General features: G+C 39.9%; 1 protein-coding gene across 1 annotated transcript in view; it reads left to right on the forward strand.

Moving 5' to 3' along the window:
* The window catches only part of KCTD3 (potassium channel tetramerization domain containing 3), an 816,466-nt gene that overhangs the window by 421,485 nt on the left and 372,581 nt on the right, over positions 1-22,400 (forward strand). Inside the window, exon 10 of the mRNA XM_044061321.1 lies at positions 9,924-10,039. Coding sequence (XP_043917256.1) covers positions 9,924-10,039 — 116 coding nt within the window. The remainder of the gene's footprint in view (positions 1-9,923; positions 10,040-22,400) is intronic.

Here is a 22,400-nt window from a genome sequence, read left to right on the forward strand (position 1 = left end):
CTGAGCCTGTGGCAAATCTTGCTATATTGTTATAGCAGCTGGTGATTTTGTTGAGGTTTGATTTAGATAGATTAGTGAGGATGGGTGAGGCATAGAGAAGGGAAGACAGAAGATGTGTGTGAGCTATGACTGTTCTGGCAGTTGGGGTTAGAAATTTCTTTATCCTATACATGGAGCCTATTTTTTTATTTACTGTTTTTATGGTTTTATGTATATGGGCATTATAATCCAGATTATCAATTATTATACCTAGTAGTTTAATGTTTGGTTCAGGAGAAATTATGGTACCATTGTTAGAAGAGACTGTAATTGTTGGTGGTGTTAGCTTACGGGTAGGGGAGAAAAGTAGTAGTTTGGTTTTGTTTGGGTTCAATAGGAGAAGACGATTATTAAGCCAGTTCTCTACTTTGTTGAAGGTGGTCTGGGTTGGGGATTGTAATTCTGTGGGAGTAGAGGCAGTGCAGATTAGCGTAGAATCATCTGCGTACTGTATGGAAGCTGCCTGTGGTATAACTTTGGGCAGATCATTGATGAATATAGAGAAAAGAAGGGGACCCAGAATAGAACCTTGGGGGTACTCCAAGGATGACAGGTAGAAGGGGGGGGGGGGATAGATTATCTTTCTACAAGACAGCTTGTTATCGACCATACAGGTAAGAGTGTAACCACTTACATACTGGGTTATCTATGGACAGTGATTTGAGAGAGTCTAAGAGTAAGTTGTGATTTACCATATCGAATGCTTTTGATAGATCGAGAAAGAGGGCAGAGGAGAGCAGGTTTTGATTATGGTAGTGATTTATTGTGTGAGAGAAGGAGAAGAAGGGCAGTGGTTGTACTGTGGGCTGGTGTGAAACTATGCTGGGATGAGGCTAGGAGAGAATTGTGAGTAAGGTGGGCTAATAGTTGCTTCTGTATGCATTTCTCCATTATTATGGCTAAGGGAAATAGTATGGTGATAGGTCTATAATTAGAGAGTTCCGTGGAGTTTCCTCCTTTATGAAGTGGAATTATGTGAGCGATTTTCCAAATGGAGGGGATGTAGGATTCTTGGATAGTACGATTGATTAAGATGGAGATAGGGTAAGCTATTACATTAGTGGCCTTTTGTAGTAATTCTGCGGGAAGTAGGTCAGTTGCAAGGGTGGTAGGTTTTAATTTCTTAAGTAAAGGTTTGATATAGTCTGTGGGGATAGGCTCAAATTTTAAGGGTGGGGGTTCATATGAGGAGGTGAGATTGTAGGAGAAGAGGAGGGAGATAGATTATTCGCTAGGGACTTGACGGTTTCAGTGAAAAAAGTGTTAAAGGTATTTGCTACCGATTCAGGGGGTAGTTGTGAGGTAGATGAGGGGGTGGGGGTAGAAGATTTACCTGGGTGGAGCAGCTTATTTAGACCTGACCAGAATCTTTGAGGCTGATTTTGGTGCTTTTGCTGTAAATTGAAATAGTAGTTTTGCTTGTCTAACACAATAGACCTTTTAGCTTCATTTCTTATCTGTTTGAATGTTATGTGGGCTTGTGGGGATTTGGTGGCTCTCCATGAGGTCCATGCTCTATTTCTAGTAGTAAGTTTTTGTCTAGTAGTATTGGTTAGCCATGGTGCTGTTTTGTTTTTGGTTCTGATTCTACGTGTGGGAGCATACCTGTCTAAGATGGCTAGGAATGTGGTGTTGAATTTTGAAACTGCTTGGTCAAGGGGAAGTGTTTTAAGATTGGTCCATCTACATAAGCTTAGATCAGCTTGGAAACTATTTAGGTTAAAGTTCTTTGTGTACCTGAGGGTTTTAAAGGTGGTTTGGTGGGGCATGTCATCTCTTTTCCTAATTATATAGGTTAGGAGGTGGTCACTCATGTCCTCAGGTAGGGTGCCTGCTTTGTAAATCTGAGGTTTGTTATTTATTAAGATCCAGTCTATGATGCTTTCCTTTTTGTTAGGTTTGTTGATTCTGGTGGGGATAGTAATAGTTTGGGAGAAACCATGTAAGTTAATATGGGTGGTAGGGAAGTGTGCTGAACAAGTTGGCCAGTCAATGTTGAAGTCCTCAAGTATGATTGTTTCTCGGGGGTGGGTGGAGGATAACCATTGGAGGGTGCTTTCTAAGGTGTTTATGTTATTGCCTGGAGGATTATAACTACATACTATGTTTATAGATTTATTTTTGTTAAGTTGGATTCTTGAGATTATTGTTTCGGTGTTGGTAGTTGTTAGGTCAAGTGGGGTGCTAATTGTAGATAACGCTAGAGAGGATTTATGTAGGATGGCTACTCTGCCTCCTTTTCTCCCTTTACGGTCAAGTCTTATTATATTGTAGTCGGGGGGTAATATTTCATTGTCAGGGATAGTGGGTTTAAGCCAGGTTTCTGTAAGGCAGAATACATCAGGTGAATGCATATCTAGGAGTGCATGCAGGTAGTGGAGCTTATTATTTATACTTCTGATATTTAGGTGACAGACTAGAAATGATTTAGGGGCATTATGTGAGCTTCTTATGTTGGTAGGAGTTCTGTCTATGGGGTTAGTGGTAGTTGGTGAGCTTGGGCCAGGGTTGGGATGGATGTCACCATCAGCTATGAGGCTAGGTAATATACTCTTTATGAGTTTGGTGAACTTTAGTAGGAGTTGGTAATAGTTCAGTCCTTGGGTTTAAGTATGTAGGTAGTATAGGATGGAGAGGTTTTGGAGTAGTGATGTAGGTGTGAAGGTGGGGTTGTATTGAAGGGAGGGGTGTGTGTTTGGATGTAGATGGTTGTACTTGATGTAGAGAGTTGAGAATTAAGCAGGTAGTGGAATTCATAGGCAGTGAGAAGATAAAGTATTATGAGTGGGGGTATGAGGTAGTACAAAGGTTTCAGTTTTGGAGATGAGGAGGGAGTTGGTGGTTACATGGTGGCTATGGTAGTAGGTAAACTTGAGAAATATGGGTGTGGTGATAGAGGAGTTTGAGTGTAGGAGAGTTGAGAATAGGGGGATGGATGTGTAGGGGATGAGTTGTGATAGGATGAAAGTGTTTAGTAGGAATGGCCAATTAAGCAGAGGAGTGGTTAGGGTAGTATATGTTTAGGAGTAGTGGGGGGTGGGTGGAAATTGGGGGCAGGGTAGGGGAGCGGAGTGCGCCCGAAGGGCGAACGGAGCGGGAAGAGCCAGAGAAGAACAAAATGCAGGGAAAACAATCAGTGGAGTGCTGATTGTTAGGGTAAGTTTTAGATAGTGAGTTGTGCAGTTGAGAAGTATATGGAAGAAGTGGGGTAGTAATGGGTCTATCAGATAGCAAAATATAAAGTATAATGGTTGTTTTGAGAGAAATATGTACAATGGAGAAGAGTTTGCAAGGGAAAAAAGACCTGGGAGGACGGAGCCACCTAGAGGGCAAAGATTGTACTGCAACCAAGGCTACTCGCAGGGCTTGCAGCTCTAAAATGTTGGGGTAGGTTAACACAGGAGTTGTAAAAGGGGGCTTTAAGAGTTGATACTCTGTTGGTTGGGAGGGGGGGAAGGGTTTGGCTGCTGGCTGTCCTGGCTATGGAGTTTACAAGATGCACCTGGGGTGAAAATAACAATTGTATCGTTAAGTCAGTATAAAACATACTTTCTTGTGTCCTTTAGGGGAAAGATGCCTAAAGAGGTTTGGCAATGTTCCTTAGCTTGGGGAAGAGGCAGCAGTCCTGGACAGGATAGGTAACCCAAGACCCTAGTACAGGTTAGTCGGTTGTATTGCTGGGTACAGAAAGGGAGAAGAAAAAGTGGTGATGTAAGCAGTAGGACAAAACACACACTATAAGCAAAGTACTAGTAAGGACAATACATTTAAAAATCACATTTGCCAGGAAAACACGTTATTTTACTTAATATGCTTATTAGGTTAGTGCAAGGATGTGCAAGGTAGATGCCATTACTAGTGAGATTTTAAAACATTGACTTCAAATATTTTGCTTATCAATAACTATACGGGTCCGCTAAAATAAGCAGATTGAGGAGTACAAAACGTCCAATGGTCTAACATTCACCTTAACAACAACTCTAAAAAAAAAAACAATAAAATAAAGCAGTAGGAGACTGCACTACGTGACCATAAGTCTAGCATTCAGCTTATAACAACTCTACACATCCGCTAGAATAGAGCAGTAGCATAAATACATTAGGCGACCATTCGTTGCATGGTGCAGATTATAGTAGCCCAGCATTGAAAGAGGGAAGTTAGCTGCTTGTGTGCGTGTTCACTGAAAATCTGCTTAAATTCTTTTGTACACTAATTACTGCTAGAGCTCTTTTGTTAAGAAAAGAGCCCCTATGTGCGTATTACTGTTCAACTAAGGCCAGTAACACATGAATGCTAAACAAAAGTTCAGCGTTCTAGTCAAGGGAGTAAATGTAGTTATAGCACTCCGTTTTATCTTACATAGTTGTAGACCAGATTCACAGAGCAAAACTCTAACGCGGTGTATCCATGTTAATGTAAATACCGCTACCTGTTAGAGAGTGAAACACTCAGTTTTCTTAGTGAGTTGGCCCAAGGAGTCCTTATACGACTTTAAAGTCTAAGTTTAAGTCCGGTAACTCACACAAATGGAGGCTATCTAGCAGAGTTACTCAAAATCTGGCGTTCATGAGATTAGTTAAGTGTCGGAGCCTCTTTTGCTTGTATAGACTGAGTAACCAGAGCATACGCGGTCTGCAGTGGTAGAATAAGCAATTATAATCCTTTGAAAAAGTACTCTGTCTATAGTGGAAGAAAAAAACAGCTATATTCCTTTTAATAATAGGACAGCGACCAAGATAAATCGCTAAACAGTACTTGGATGCAGTTACTCAGTGTTAGAGTGTTAGAAAAAGTACTCGGTCTACAGTGGTAGACTAAACGGCCATAATTCTATTACAAATATAACCGCGACTAAGATAGTCCATGACACAGCCCTTGGATGTACTTTGCTCAGTGTTTGAACGCTAGCCTGACCTTCTTGTACAAGTAATTAAACAGTGATCATTTACTCGCTAACAGCATGTCTTCATTATTTAATAAGCAACACACAGCAGATTCACGTGGCAAAAGACAGTAAACTTGTAGTAACCACTAGAGATAGAGCGGATAGCACATCCTTTACAATAAGACAATGTATCTTGTATTAAAACAGAGGCAGTTACACATACTAAAGTGAGATTTCAACAAGGAAAAATACAGCAATAATGTTACTTACACAGGTGGGAACACCGAAGGCAGGAACGCACAGCAGCCTGGGGTAACTATAGGATTAAAGATGGCGCCACTTGGGAGCAGGTATATTTATGGGTTAGGTGAGGAAGTAGGGTAGAAGGGGGAGGAGTGTAGTGGGTGAGTGCAGGTACAGTCCGGAAGTGAGCTGTACACCGATCCTATAGGGTCGGCTGAAAAAGGATAAGAACTGTGGTGACTCAGCAGCTGACGTAGGTAGAGCTGAGAGAGGGGGGTGGGGCAGGAGGCGAGGAGAGAGCAGATAGATAGTAAGTCAGGAGTATGAAGGTATAGTACAAGCAGGGTAGTGGCTAATTTGAGGCAGGTTAGTTTTGGAAACCGTGAAAGAGCCAGAGAAGAACAAAATGCAGGGAAAACAGTCAGTGGAGTTGCTGATTGTTAGGGTAAGTTTTAAAGGGGATAGTGAGTTGTGCAGTTGAGAAGTATATGGAAGAAGTGGGGTAGGAATGGGTCTATCAGATAGCAAAATATAAAGTATAATGGTTGTTTGAGAGAAATATGTACAAAGGAGAAGAGTTTGCAAGGGGAAAAAGACATGGGAGGAGGGAGCCACCTAGTGGACAAAGATTGTACTGCAACCAAGGCTACTCGCAGGGCTTGCAGCTCTAATATGTTGAGGTAGGTTAACACAGGAGTTGTAAAAAGAGGCTTTAAGAGTGGATACTCTGTTAGTTGGGAGGGGGAAGGGTTTGGCTGCTGGCTGTCCTGGCTATGGCGTTTACAAGATGCACCTGGGGTGAAAATAACAATTGTATCTTTAGGTAACAGTCAGTATAAAACACACTTTCTTATGGCCTTTAGGGGAAAGATGCCCAAAGAGGTTTGGCAATGTTCCTTAGCTTGGGGAAGAGGCAGCAGTCCTGCACAGGGTAGGTAACCCAAGACCCTGGTACAGGTCAGTCCGGTAGTAGTGTTTCTTGTGTCCTTTAGGGGAAATATGTAAAAAGAGGTTTGGCAATGTTCTTTAGCTTGGGGAAGAGGCAGCAGTCCTGGACAGGGTAGGTAACCCAAGACCTAGTACAGGTCAGTCGGTTGTAGTGTTTCTTGTGTCCTTCAGGGAAAATATGCCCAAAGAGGTTTGGCAATGTTCCTTAGCTTGGGGAAGAGGCAGCAGTCCTGGACAGGGTAGGTAACCCAAGACCTAGTACAGGTCAGTCGGTTGTAGTGTTTCTTGTGTCCTTTAGGGGAAAGATGCCCAAAGAGGTTTGGCAATGTTCCTTAGCTTGGGGAAGAGGCAGCAGTCCTGGACAGGGTAGGTAACCTAAGACACCTAGTACAGGTCAGTCGGTTGTAGTGACAGGTGGGAACACCGAAGGCAGGAACGCACAGCAGCCTGGGGTAACTATAGGATTAATGTGTCTGGGAAACAAAAAAACAACAGAACTATCTTCACTATTTCCCAAGCCTGTCTGACTATCCTTTCCAAGACAGGAGAAAACTCAGAATTTCTGGTAACAAAAAGTAGTTTTTGCTCATCTTCATTCTTCCTGTAAATAACTTATTTTCCAGTATTACTCCTGGTTATCTTAATGTGTTCTTCCCTATCAACCATAACTTTATTCTTTGCCTTTTGTAATGTTCTGTCATCATAACCTCTGACTAGTAATCTGTCATGTACTCCCTTAAATAACCTTCCTTTAATCTAACTTCAGAAGTATTGTTAAAGATCCTTTTAAATTCTCCATATGGCAATGATTCGATGAAGTGGGGGGATGCATGCTAGTGGCATGCAAAAAATTAACAGCTGTTGGTTTTCTGTATGGTTTATGTGGGATCCTATGCTTGCTGTCCACATAAAAAACTACATCTAAAAATGAAATGCTAATTCTGTCAGTACCCCACGTAAATTTCAATCCATGCGGATTATTGTCATGGGCCTCCATGAATTCTAGAAATTTTCACTTCCTTTACAAATGAACAGCAAGTCATGTATGTATCTTTTGTAGTAAATTACATTCTGTATGTAATAATCATCCAACAGCATGAATTGACTTTCAAAATCCCCCATGTAAATAATGATATAAGATGGGGCGAAGGCTGGACCCCATCGCTGTACCCTTCTTTTGTAAGAAAAAAATCATTCTTCCATCTAAAATAATTATAAGTTAAACAAAACTCAAGAAGGGTTAAAAGAAATGTCGACCAGGGTCCTTCCCCCGATCTTTTAGCCACAGCTTCCATACCCCATCTTCTGTCAATGTTGGTATATAAAGCATTCACATCTACCACTCCCCAAAAATAATTTTCTTTCCATTCAAAGTTCACTAAATCTTGACATACTTCAGGCGTGTTTTTAACATGGGAAGGAATTAGTTAAGTATTTCTTAAGATGAAAATCAAAAAAAATATTTTGAAAGTCAGTTCATACTGCTGGATGATTATTACATAAAGAATGTAATTTACTACAAAAGATACATAGATGATTTGCTGTTCATTTGTAAAGGTAGTGAAAATTAATTTTTAGAATTCATGAGGGCCCTTGACAATCCACATGGATTGAAATTTACGTGGGGTACTGATAGAATTAGCATTTCATTTTAGATATAGTTTATGTGGACAGTAAGCATAGGATACAACATAAACCATACAGAAAACCCACAGCTGTTAATTTTTTGCATGCCACCAGCATACATCCCCCCACCTCATTGAATCATTGCCATATGGAGAATTTAAAAGGATCTTTAACAATCCTTCTGAAGTTAGATTAAAGGAATGTTATTTAAGGGGGGTACATGGCAGATTACTAGTCAGAAGTTATGATGATAGAACATTACAAAAGCCAAAGAATAAAGTTATGGGTGATAGGGAAGAACATATTAAGATAACCAGGAGTAATACTGGAAAATAAGTTATTTATAGGAAGAATGAAGATTACCAAAAACTATTTTTTGTTACCAGATATTCTGAGTTTTCTCCTGTCTTGGAAAGGATAGTCAGACAGGCTTGGGAAATAGTTAGTGAATATAGTTATGTTGTTTTTTTTTGTTTCCCAGACACATTGTTTTTTCTTATGGAAGGTACAGTAATCTTAGAGAACTTTTAAATAAGAAATTCTTGAACCCTGCAGGACAGGGTATGTTGGATAGGAGAATTGGTACTCACAGTTGTGGAAATTTAGTATATAATAGGTTGAAGAATTTACATGGGTGTAGGATTAATGGGAAACTGTACAGGGCCAATGATTTTTTTAACTGTAATAGTTATGGGGTTATTTACATTATAGGCTGTGGCTGTCAGCCATCTCACTGGTATATTGGTCAAATTACCAGGAAGGCCAAGGTTCTAATTTTGGAACACTTGGGTGATGTCAGAAGGCAAAGTTGTAAAGTCCAGTGAACATGCATTTTTTTTTGTCCAAACATCAGGGTTTGGACAGTAGCTTGTTTTTTAGTGTTCTAGCATGACCAGTCATGAATAAGGGGAATTTCAAGATAGACTTAAACAGACTAGTGAGTAGAATGATTATTAATTTTCATACTTTACATCCCAGTGGAATGAATTTAGAAAATAATTTGATTATTTGAAATAGGGAAGTTGGAATTTCATTCGCACTTTTGTACATATAAAAGTGGTTTTAATATTTTTGGATGTATTAAAAAAATACAACACATATTTGAATAGACATTTAGTCATGTAATGACATATTGAAGTTAAAATTGTCTAAAATGCATATTTATGACTTGATAAAGCATGTATTATATTTAATTTACGTAGGAAAGTGCAATAATTTAAATTATTTGATTTAAAGAATTAAGTTCGCATTGGTGTGGTAACGGAATGAATTTTGCCATTCATTTGAAATTAAAAAGTTAGGATGTTAATGAAAACCTTGACACGGTTATAAATAGAACGTGCTGGAGGGACAGATTCATCACCCAGAGACTCCCTATGCTGTGGAACAAAATCCCGGTACATGTGAGGCAGAGCACCTCTCTGGTCTTGTTCAAGAGGAATCTTGACCAATGGATGGGAGATTGCAGATATACCCCAGGGATTACTTCAGCGTCACTGCTTGACAGAGGCACAGCAAAATGATAGGCATAGTTTTTATTCAAACTAAAGGGGTGGCGAAAGCCACATAACTATGGGCTAGGCTTATAAATGCCCTTGGGCAGATAGCCTAGTATGAACCTATGAACCTATGAACCTATATAGAATTATATGCTGGTATAATGTGTTTCGTTTTTGATGCATGTTACTGTTAATATTAAATGCTATTTAGTTTATGTGAAAGTGCAATAGCTTAAAAGTCTGAGCTGAACAGTGATTATGCATTTAAAACTGAAAGTGTATTAAGTTATTTTGAGATGTATTTATAGTTACTGTTAAAGTATAAAATATTAAGTGCCATTTGGTTTATGTGAAAGTGTAATAGCTCAAAAGTCTGAGAACAATGTTTAATAGGTTTACTTGTTAATTGGCTAATTAAGTAATTTAAAAAATGGGGTATTTAAAGGGACAAAATTATGCTTAATATGTTCCAATAGAAGGCAAGAAGCCGAGATACCAGAACTGTGTCTAATAAAGAATTTGTTTTGTCCTAAGAAGTGGTGTTCCTGTTTGTGGTGTTTATGTATCTTTGGGAGTAAGTAGGGTCCACATTGAAGACCATTCATGTCTTTTTCCTCCTAGACTATGCATTTTTCCTTTACTTATTACTGGTTTCTTAACCATTTTTACATTATTTTTTGCAGGGGTATTCAGTTTAGGTGTCCCAGTGGATGCTCTCTTCTTTATTGGAAACCAGCTGGTGGCTACAAGTCATACAGGAAAAGTTGGAGTCTGGAATGCTGTCACTCAACATTGGCAGGTAAATGTTAATCAAAGTTTGTATTTGAAAGACCATACTCTCTAAACCCAAAATCTACCTTAATTAAACTTCACTACACTTGATCTTGGCCGAAAGGCCAAGAACATTAAATGTGTACCTCCCATTAGTGAAAAAGAATTTTGTTAAATGAAGCAGTGTTACTCTGCTGGATACACTGAAAGTATTGTAGTTAAACAGCTAACCATGCCTAAGTAGCAATAAATAAAAAAAAAAAAAAAACTTGAAAAAACATGCAGGTGCCTGCTCACTTTTTATCTTTGATGTTTTTTCCTTTGAGCCATTGTTCTTTTTGAGCTCATTATATTATTTTTGTTTTAATAGCAGTGAGTGTTGTGCTGTAGCATAGATCTGTTTTTCTAGGAATAGTTAACTGTCCATGAGCTGCTTTTCTCTACTTTCGGCCATTTTTGTTGTATAACTTTCTGCAGTTTTATTTGTTGCACTTGTCACGTCCTTTCAGTGACACATGTTGAAAGTTTATATTTTTGGGGTTTTGATGCCTCTTTTATTAAGATCAATAACTGTGACATGACTCAAGATTACTGAAAGTGTAAGATGTAGATGTAAATGTAGGATAAGAAGCCATTACTAATGACAGGGGGTGACAAACAAAGGTATGCATTGCACAGTGCATGGTGTTTTTAGACAGCATTGTGTACATTCTACTACTTCGTTATTCACTGATGACATTCTGTGTTGGGAGACTGAACCACAGGGCTTTGTGCAGAATGTACAGGGATCGGTTACTCCCCATTGTATCCCAAATATCAAATTGCGTTGTATACTTCCTGTCATTTTTTTGCGGTAGCGTTGTCGCCTCACAGTAAGACGTTGTCCTGTTCGATTCTCAGCTAGAGCATCTTCTGTGTGGAGACATGTGTGAATGGGAGTACCTTCGTTGAAGGTTGTGCGTCAGGGCCGGCAACTCGGCACCTAAAAATCTACTGCCAATCATTAGCGGACCGGAGTTCCGCTGTGGCGACCCCTAACCGGGAAAAGCCAAAAGACACAACAAGTTGTAGACAGAAAGGAGAAATGAGAGACTAATGCAGATCCCCAACTACTGCCATATCAAATTTTTTTTAGGCAGATCTTAAAATGCAAGGTTAGTACCAGTTGTGACTCTATATGCTGTGCTAGTGAATTTTTTTTTTTTTTTTTTTTTTTTTTTTTTTTTTTTACTTATTTCACCTTTCAAACTTCCGCATGTGATTTGAATCTCTGAGGGTGCATCATTGAAGAATAATGAGATTTTGTTGTCAATAGCATTCTTTCCTTTCCAGTTCAGGTAGATATTAACAAGTACTTGGCAGTTTTCATTGAAAAGCATTGAAGCTTTCTTTAATCAAAAGAGCTGAACCACTTAATGCATCATTTGCATATTTCATAGATTGTTTTGGTAAGAATGTTTAATACATTGGATTAGAACAGAAAGTGTATTACATCTTTGGAATAAAGAACAAACCCTATTATTATCGAGTTTAAAGTGTGCTAATATAGACTCTTTATTTCACTAATCTTAAGACCTTTAAATTGATATACAGTCAACATACATATTTAATTAATTGGTTCCTCTATATGAAGCCAAATGCTGTAAGACCCTATTTTCTTCTTTGTTACGAACTAGCTCAATTTTACTATTTCACACCATACCTATGATGTGCATAAACCTGATGCAGTGCATTAACAACATATTTTGTCTCTTTTCTTTTAGAATTCTGAAATATACCCAAAATTTATACAATATGTAGACATTTCTGCACACATTGTAATCTACACCTTTTTTCATTATGATATATTTTGAGTGCATTACCACTAGTATGTAATGTGATGTGGTTAAGCTTGTGTTCCATTATTAAGTCTTAATCCCACCACACTAGCTTGTTCTTTCTTCAGATCAAAGAAACATTACTGACACGTTATTTCCTTACTTCTATTATCCTTTTCTTGCTACTTGTGTTACATCCCTTCTCCATTACATTTCTTTCCCTATTACAGCAACATGTTAGTTACTTGTTTACCCTGCATTCATTTTCACCTCTTGTCTGCCTGATAGTTCTTGCAGTAATTCCTACCACTTAGTACATATGGAATTCATAATCTTTTTTAACGGAAAAAAACATCAAAATACGAACTCTTTGCAGATGGAGTTAACCTATGTTCCACTCCCTCCTTCCTGTATAATATCTTTCAGTAATGAGCTCAAACCCCCCCCCCCCCAAAAAAAATACAGCCAAACCCCCCTACTCATGTCTTTTGGAACAAAACATGTATATGTCATAAACTTTAAAAGCAAAAGTAAGATATTCATGACTTAAATTGGCAGTAGGTAGTGATAAGCCTGGTTAGAGTAGTGATGCAGGATATGGTGCATTGGTTTTAAGACTGCAGACTGTGCTTTACATTTTTATGAGCAGCTTTTGTTGAACATTGGAATAAGGCCAGTATTTCTGAGTAACCCTTCTAGTGGAGCTGGCTTGAAAAGAAGAGAAAATGTTGAAGAAACAAACTGTCAGTGGGAATTATTTATTTATTTACATTTGATAAGTGGGTAGTGTCTGACTGGGCCAGAAGCCCGTTTTCAGCGGAGACCTGGGGAGAAAAGCTCCAAGGATGATTATATAATTATACATTGCTGCATATGACAATTACAATAGGAGTTCAAATGCAATTTCACTGGCATTGTATCTAAAAGCATATAACGATGGTAGTACAATAAGCTTATACTATTCATACAGACAAAACAAAGATATATTTTTATTTTTATCCTGAAAAAAAAGTATAAAGCAGCAATGCATGATAAAGACTGTGATGCCCCACCACTGGACTAAATCAAGGAGCCTCAGTCCTCACCACTGGTAACAGTGGGGGACGTACACTGGGAGGATAACACGTACACACATAGTATTTCCAGTTGCAGCTCTCTGCATCAAGTGCAATTTACCTTAAGAGCACACACAGGCCACAGTCAGGGGATGATTTCTCCCTCTTTCTCCAGATCCCCAGAAAGGCTTTCCACTGGCACAGCTATTAAGTTGAGTCCTTAGCCAGGCCAAATCATTCAACACTCTGTCCCAACCAATGCTTCGTGTCCCTGCCCAAGTAGCTGACACACACAATCTTGGAGATTTGTTACACACACACACACACACACACACACACACACACACACACACACACACACACACACACACCTGGGAAAGGCTGGCACAGATTTACTAGCTATGCCCCCTTCTGCCTAGTCTATAAAGTAGTTTTAACTGCCACCAGAACCCCTTATCAGCTACTTTAAGGCCCTTACCAAAGGGTGTCCAGTCTTACTGTTTAGTATTTCTATTAATACAAAAGGTAGTTTGACCAAGAGCAAGGCTATTTGTAGTGGGCCTCAGTGTCACCAAATATGCAAGTACTCTCAGAACTTAAGTATCTCTACAGAGATCAGCCACAGTGAAAGGTTTAAATATATTTAATAAATAATAAAAGAAAAAGACAATACTAAATGTGTATTTACACTGACATCAGAGTTCAGAATCGCAGGAAATATTTAAAACAACATTGCAAGACATTCTCAAATAAATAAAGAAAAATATCTAAGCTAAGCCTTGCTATATTCCTTACTATATCTAAGAGAACCTAAGAACTTACTACAGAGCAAGGCAGATGTGGTGACTGGATCTTGTAGTTGATGTTGTCGTCCAGTCAAACACAGAATACAGAAAGTGTGCATCTCTCAGAGATTTCTCAAATTAATATCTCAGATATTACTGCTGGGATAGCTTGTAGAATGACATAATTTCTTGTCATCTGACTTCTAGTCCCCAGGCCCAAAACAACCATTGAAGGCAGCTGGTCGCATTTAACATCTACCTATGAAAATACATAGACATGGGCTTTTCCTCAGATCTTTGGCAAATGCTGGAAGTCATAAAGAAGTAAAACATTTCTAACACAATACAGAAAGCTTCTCAGCACAGGCATTGTATCTGTAGCTGCCATAAAGTAATTTAATTTCAGCTGTTTTTCTGACCGTTTGCTGGGCTGAAGTTAACCTCTTGTGTTCCAGTTTCCACTGTTAAAATAGTAGTGCATGTACATTTCTGTTCTCTTCCAGCAGGGTATGCTGTGGATGCACCTTTAAACTCAGTATTTTATAAAATATATTTTCAAAACACGTCTTTGCAAACCTAGTTTGATGTAAACATGACATACAGCTCTAATACATTTGTAACACAAGCATCTTCTTACATGAAGCATGTTGACATTTGCAAATGATATGTAACCATTTACAAAATTTCAGCTAGCTGGGCTGACAGTATCCCCTTTCATCACAAAGACAAGAGCCACACTGCCTCATAGTCAAAAGGAAGCAGCTGAGCACACAGCATGTACAAGACTACAGAGCTACAGAAGTTGCTATAGCAGTCTAAATCAAGTGTAGTAATTGATGTATTTCTAGACTGAGAAGAAGAAGAAAATGTGTTTTGTACTTCTATTTTGAGAAGGATTGGAAAGAGGAAAACAGATAGCTAAAGGAGTCGTGTGTGTGTGTGTGTGTGTGTGTGTGTGTGTGTGTGTGTGTGTGTGTGTGTGTGTGTGTGTGCGCATCTTTGTGTAGAGGAGACACTGATTAGAGAGACTAGACTTGTAGAAGGCACATCTGAGCTGCAAAACAAAGTAGCATATAGGTCACTATTTTGGTATAAGTGGTTTTGACCATCATTACTTCTGTGGATATACAGGTTTCCCTAATGATCCTGACTGCCAGAAGAGCTGATCAGGGAGTTGGAATTATGCAGGTTGATGACCTGAACTCCACTGTTAGAGGAAGTATATAGGTTTATCTCGCATCAGGTTTTCCCTTTCATGCCATCTTGGATTGGATGGGACCTATCTGCACTTTTGTGAGAGAATTGTATTTGATTGGCACCTGACTGGTAAAATCAGGCCGGTCTAGAGCTTGGAATAAGCATCCTCATTGGTCCTTTTGAATTTTTTTTTGTTTTGAAGTTTTAGCTTCTAGTATTTAGGCGTTGCATTTGAGTAGGTTTCTGTTTGTTTGTACCGAGCTGAACTGAGGTGGGCTACCAGCCACAACTCTGAGCTGAGTTACTAGATGACTAGAGGCTTAAAAACATAAGTTGCCTATTTTTTTTGCTTATACTATTTACTGCACTTTTTTATTGCGTGATGCCTATTTTTATAATGTATTTATTTACTGTGTACCACACTACACTACATTGTTGTACTGCACTTGCCTGCTATACTGTGCCTGTAAAATCAAATTTTGTTGCTGTTTTCACAGTTTAGCAAGCTTTTTTGTTGTTTCCTAAGTATTTACTTGTATTTTTTCACTGTTTAAAGCTATTGAGTTTTCTCACCAAGCAGTACTTAATTAACTGATCTGTAGCACCTCCTGGCTGATTTTCTGCTGTTTTAAACTTTTTTTCAGTGTCTCACTGCTATTTTTGTGCTGTTAAATATTCTCTTGCGTTTCTTTCTGAAACTAGGGTAGCTAGTAGCTGTAGCATAGTCCAGATCCAGGCTTGCTGCTTCTGGAACTGTTTGTAGTGGTTTGTTTGTTCTGAGCACATTTTCCGGGTCTACTTTGATTCACTGAAAACTCATTTCACTGAATTTCAAAACACTCACACCAAATCGCTGAAAGTTCACATCACTGAATCACATTTCACTGAATGTAAGTACTGTTGGGCTTTTGTTTGACATTTGTTTTTATATTGTTAGCTTTTATATTTATGAATCTCATTTCACTGAAAGCTAAGTAGGTGGGGGCTACAACCCAAACACCCCCCAATGTGGGGGGTCTGTGCCACCCACACACCCCTAACTGTACATGTATCTGTGTGTGTGTCTGTATGTTTGTTTGTTTGTGTCTTTCGGCTTTTCCCGGTTAGGGGTCGCCACAGCGGAACTCCGGTCCGCTAATGATTGGCAGTTGATTTTTACGTACCGGCTTGCCAGGCCTGACGCACAACCTTCAACGAAGGTACGCCCATTCACGCATGTCTCCACGCAGAACGCTCGTGTATATATATATATATATATATATATGTGTGTGTGTGTGTGTCTGTATACTCACCCACACACACACTCTCTCTCTCTCTCTCTCTCTCTCTTAACTCCAGGATCGCACTACAGTGGGGAAAAGGGCATCTATGTTTTATTTGTCCAACAGCATTTACATTCAGTGAAATGTAATTCAGTGAAATGAGTTTTCAGTGACTCAAAGTAGACCCCATTTTCCAGGCCATCTTGGATTGGAAGGGGCCTGTCTACAGTTTTGTGAGAGAATTGTGTTTGGCACCTGACTGGTAAAAGGAGGCTGGTCTAGGGCTTAGAATAAGCATCCTCATTGGTCCGTTTTAATTTTGTTATTTATTTATTTTTTCTCAAGTTTTAGCTTCTGGTGTTTAGGCCTTGCATTTGAGCAGTATTCTGCTTGTTTGCATGTCCCGCAGCATTGCACACTACTGTGCACTTGTGTGCCAAAGCCGGACAGTTTAATTCAACATATTTTCCCTTAAAACCAAGGCAGAAATATCCAGTCGCCGAGCTCCTTCATGATTGTTTCTGAAAAACCACCCGTAGTGACAACAGTCTTCAACCTAACATTATGGACAGTTGGGCTACCCTTGTTTCTCCTGCCAGCCTTGTTGACTTGGGTCTCTTGAGGCAGTGTAGCGATTGCCTCGTGTACACAAACAAACATCTACTAATCACACAGTCTAGTACAGAGTGTGAGAGATGTATTTACACCATGAATCTAGAGTCCATGCTGTCTCACTCAAAACAGTAAGACTGAGAAGGTTATCAATTCATCCACCACTACATATTCATATAGTACCACAACTCGTACACATAGTACGTATCAAACACGTAAATCCCCATACACGGAGGTTCTCTTGAAAAACACCAGAGACCTCCAAAACACAAGTCTGCTACAGCTAAAAGTGTCCACAGCACCCATGATACATAGCAACACCAATGTTTCACCCACCAAGCCCGTAAGGTGTAACACTCAAAAAAACAAGTTTTCTTGTCATTGGAGATGTGCAGTATTGAGACACACGGATGTCCCGCTCACCAGGATGGACAAGGAGAAAGTCACAGTCAGCTGCCTATCCGGTGCCTGGATTTACCCAATCGTGCATGCGCTCAGGTCTCTGAGCAGCAAGTACTGTTATGACGCTGTCATAGTTCATGTTGGTGTGAATGACTTGAGACATACCTCACTGTATTATATGAAGAGAGATATGGTCGAGCTGTCTGAATATTTGTCCCAAGCAGGTATGTCCCTATCCTTGAGCAGCATACTACCCTCACCTAGAATGATGCCACAGTATAAACAGAAATTATTGATTTCAGTAATTGGCTTAGTTTTTGCTGTCATTCCAAGGGGATCCAGTTCCTGTCTGTCTTGGAAATGTGGTTGACAAACCTTGCTGCTTTGCCAGAGATGGTTTGCACCTGGCACCCCTAGGCTTTTGGCTGCTGGCAAAGGCTCTTGCCTCCCCCATAGTACCTTTTTTAGGCAAGGTCTCAAAAACAACATTACCAACGTGAAATTAACCAATCAGAACAAAGTAAGGGTCATGCTGCTAAATGCTAGGAGCTTAAACCAAAAACTGCACTCCCTGGAAGCACTTCTATCACTAGAAAATGTAAATGTCTGTGCAGTCGCAGAAACCTGGTTTAAGGCTTCAGACCGTACCTGGCCCTGCAAGGCAGTCGCAGAAACCTGGTTTAAGGCTTCAAACCGTACCTGGCCCTGCAAGGCTACAATGCATTCCACACCTTTTAGACTGCAAAATGAATGCATGAAAAACAAAGGAGGTGGTGTTTCAGTCTATATTAGAGATAAATTCACGTCATGTCTAGTTAGACTGGACAACTCCATGGAGTTGCTCCAGATCCAGGTTACTGTGGGTAAGACTCCCATTCATGTCCTACGCAGTTATAGATCCCCCCCCCCTCATGGGTTATGACACCCATGAAGCCAACTTAACCAAACTGAAGATGATCCAAAATTTACTGAACATACTGATTGTGGGGGATTTCAGTTATCCCACCATCAACTGGAAACCTACTCTAGCCGAAACTCGAATATACAAGTTCCTTGACTTTGTGAATTCAAATTCCCTGGAGCAAATTGCCCATACCTGACAAGAGGAACAAACATTCTAGATCTGGTCCTCACCAACATGTCAAACAGGTGCACTGCTGCAGTTGTTGGACCCTCATTAGTTAAACTTGACAACAAATCAGTCACCTTCAAACTGACACTAACACCAGAACTTCCAAAGGGTGAAATCAGACTAAAAAAAACTTCACCAAGGCAAAACTATACCCTTCTAGATGAAGGTAAAAATGCATTTCAAGCCCCACCCCAAGCTAAAAGTGGCAACTATGCTGACGCTTACACTAAAGCCCTGTACAGTCACATACATAATTGTATAAACTTGGCTGTATGGTGGATTTCCAGTATCAACAAGCTCTCCAATAAATGCAAAATGTTGCTGTCCGAGAAAATGAAGACAATGACCCAATAATGGAAGAGCACCCTCTTCGGCCTTAAAAGGCAAATAAGACAACTTGTCAAATCATCCAAGAGCTCCTTTGAGAGAAACCTAGCAAGTACTGCCAAGGATAACCGTAAGGCCTTTTACAGCTATGTGCATAACCTAAAGGGCAAAACCCAAGCATGTGCAGAACTGTTGGCCAGTGGTATCTCACACACTGACCCAACAGAAATAGCAAACTTGCTAGCGGATAGGTTCTGAAGAGCAGGTCCTCAAAGCCACGTACAAAGCAAGGAACATGGCCTTTGTGGGACCAGATGACATCCCAGGCTGTCTACTAAAGCATGAACTAGCATCACCACTAAGTACCTTTTTCAGTTGTAACCTAAACACAGCCTTTGCTCCTGCGGAATGAAGAACAACTGCAATTATTCCCCTCCACAAAGTGGCCTAGCAGCAGATCAGAGCAATTACAGACCCGTAAGTCTGACCAGCCTCATCAGTAAGTTATGGAATGTGTCATTATGGACCTCATAAAGACATAGGTGGCTTCCAAACCCTGGCCGTTACCCAGTTTGGCTACGTGAAGGGCAGATCTTGCCTGTTAAATCTGGTGGATTTCTTTGAAAGTGTGACCAAGGCCACTGATGAGGGCAGATCTGTGCATACTTGTCGACTTGGCAAAGGCTTTTGACACAATCCCACATTCAGGCATTACCGATAAACTTAGCAAACTGAATGTAAACTCCTTCATTGTAATTCATACCAGGGATAGCCCCCACAACCCTCCTGGACATGGGCAGTCATCACTAAATGCAGTCGTGGGTATTGACTAGTACATCTACAGTATTACTTAGAGTTGAAACTGCTATGCTTAGAATGACTTCCGGGTCGATAGCCTAGTAATCTCCTATGATACTATGATCCTATGATTGTTAATGGGAAGTACTGCTGCTGGATTTGATAGGATGCATGATCTGGAGAATGTAGTGTGCTCAGATGCCCCATTTGACATCACTGAGCATCCTACTCTGCATTTTTTTTCTTCTTTCCCTGGCCATTGAGTTTACCCCAACTGCACTGTTGACCCATTTATTCTCTCTCTCTCTCTCTGGATGGGAAACCAGTAGCCCATTCATTCCCTTGGAAGCAGGGACAAGACTGGGAGTATCATCTTCATCACCATCATTCACAAGGACAAACAGGGCTTTCTGTTAAAGGTTCTTCCTCCTCTTGTGTGTGTTTGTCAGCATCCAAGGTTTGGCCTGCAGTGGGTCTTTACGGTGCACAGTCACACCTTCATGTGAGATAATATTCCTCTACATCAGTCGGCCACCTACACTGTTCCAAAACATGAACGGACTTCTGCTGGTGGAGAAGGGTGGACCTTTATTGGTATGGCCACCAGTGCTGGTGATAGTAGCCCTTCTCATGTGGAAGGAGCATCCACGGAGAGAGAGCAGGGTAAAAGTGGTACTCACAGTGGTGCAAGTGCCCTTGCAACCACCAAGGGGAGACGTTAGGGCACTAATACAAAATGCTGTCATTTGCAAGAAAGTTGATGAGGGCACAGAGTCCCTGTTATCTGCCTAGATTACTTTTCCTCCACATGGCTCACCCAAGCACATTGGGAGGATTTCCTCCCACCACTTGGGGTACTCCAGCCTCAAGTTCAACTGAAGGAGGCTAAGATGGTCATTTTGACAGAATGAGGGAAAGGGATATAGAGTAAAATATATGTCCTGCACAACATTTCTTAGCTTTCAGGAAAATTGTGTATTTTTGGTAAGGAAGTTAAAAAGTCTGTGGCTTAGAGTAGGGATAATTTTTTTGTTCCCAGTAAACTGAAGTGTTACACAAACATGGAGGGATTATACAACATTTTGAACAGTTATTAATGCATTGAGGTCATAATTTTATTTAGGTTAACAAACTATTCATTATTTCGGACAGTAGAATTTTTTTTTTACTTTTTAAACTGAACTCCATGGAAAAGCAGCTTGCAGTTCTTGGCAAGAAGTGAATCTGTTTTCTTTGGTGTATTGATTAAAGTTGGGATTTGCTAAAAATGCTCCATTTACAGAGGATAAGGAGAATTGGACAAATATAGAACCGTACCCAGAACCTCCAATCTGAAAGATTCAGACTTTTAAGCTGCATTATGTGGAAACTCTTGAGAGAAACTAATTAATGTGACCAGTTCCTGTGTGTTTTAGCGAATGACACAGCTGCATCAATAATTCACAGCACAAAACAAGGTCTTACTGGGCAGAATTCTGACTTCTTGATGAGTAAGTGAAAAATCACAAAATCTAAAGATTGCTGTAAATCTGTAGGATGAGGAGGAAGCTGGAGGTGTGTAATGGACCTGGCACTTGCTGGTTTTCTTCAGTTTTTTAATTTTAAGTGCGCTTACAATGTCAAATCAGTGTGTACTGCTTCACTTGCATAACTATTTATTTTTTTCTGTAGGCGTGTAGGTTGTTAAGAATTATGTGACTTTACAAAAGTGGTGATTTAAAGCTTTTGTCTTTGATGTTAATCTTGCAACCTGCATTACAGGAAATGTTATGCTAACCTTTATCTGCACAGAACAAACTGATTATAGTTATTCCTTTGTTACCCTGCTGATTCCCTGGATAGGTGGATTTGTTCTTGCATTGTTGTGATTGTATCTGCTTTGATACTCAAAGGAATAGTCTCCTCCTCTTATATTTCCAAATACCACCTGTTAGTAGATTGTTGGTGTTTTGTAAGCTTTTTCAGAAGGGTGGTTCTTCATTTGTTTCTATTACATTTAGAAAAGTTGAAGTAAATTTCAAAAAACTGGATTTAAACTAAGCTGAACTAATGGATCTGATGTTGTCTTTTATACCCATCTGAACCTGTGGGTATATCAGATCCATCAGGTCCAAAGCCAGCCTCTCAGATCTTCAGCTCCAAACTTCCACCTTCTCTCCCATAATTCCCTGCATACCTAAGGCTGCTCATAACTTGCTTTCCACTTCCAGTGTCAAACGTATCATATGAAGCTCCACATTTGTCACTTTTTCTATAATAATTTTTATAATTTACTTCTCTCCTGCTAGACTTGGTGGAAGTTGATCGTCTTTATAAGCTTAAGGATTTATTTCCTCCTTATTGTGAGTCAGAGTTTCAACTTAATTTTGAGTTGTGTGACCATTTGTGTGTTGATGTGCATGTGTGTATGTTTCCCTTCTCCCGCTGGTAAATATTTTTTGCTTAAACTGGTTTTATGTAGTTGCAGTTAGTTATATGCTACAGTAGTAGTAATGGCTATGATTTCAGGCTTCAAAAAATGTCTGGGGTGTGGGCAGATGTTGCCCCCCCAAAAGACACCCAAGAGCATTACGTGTTCTGCCTAGGACCAACTCACCTTGATACTGATTGTCAAGCCTGTGTGGCCTTTGGCACCAGGACTCTTAATAAGCCTGAAGAAGTATTGGTTCCCCCTAAGGATAGATGTTCTTCGTGTTTCACTGTTGCAGTCATCACCTGTGGGTTATCGCTGCTGTGGTAGCCCTCGGCCAGCCCAGATACCAGTCAATGTTTTTCTGCATCAACTGCTGACGCTTGCTGGCTGACGTCAGATCGTCAGTGCTGTAAAGGAATGTCATTATATCAGTCTTTCCTTACCGTAGAGCCTGTAGCAGAAGCAGTTCACAAGTGTGCCGGTTGGTCGCTACCAGAGTTCAAATTACAGATGAAAACGTCTAAAGCTAAGTACCCCGTTGGGGATTCTTTTTTCTTGCACTAACCGATATCCGAAAAAGTTAATAGTT

The sequence above is a fragment of the Protopterus annectens genome, chromosome 1.part0 (genome assembly GCF_019279795.1).
Source record: "Protopterus annectens isolate FY-2018-M chromosome 1.part0, PAN1.0, whole genome shotgun sequence".
Lineage (NCBI taxonomy): Eukaryota > Metazoa > Chordata > Ceratodontiformes > Protopteridae > Protopterus > Protopterus annectens.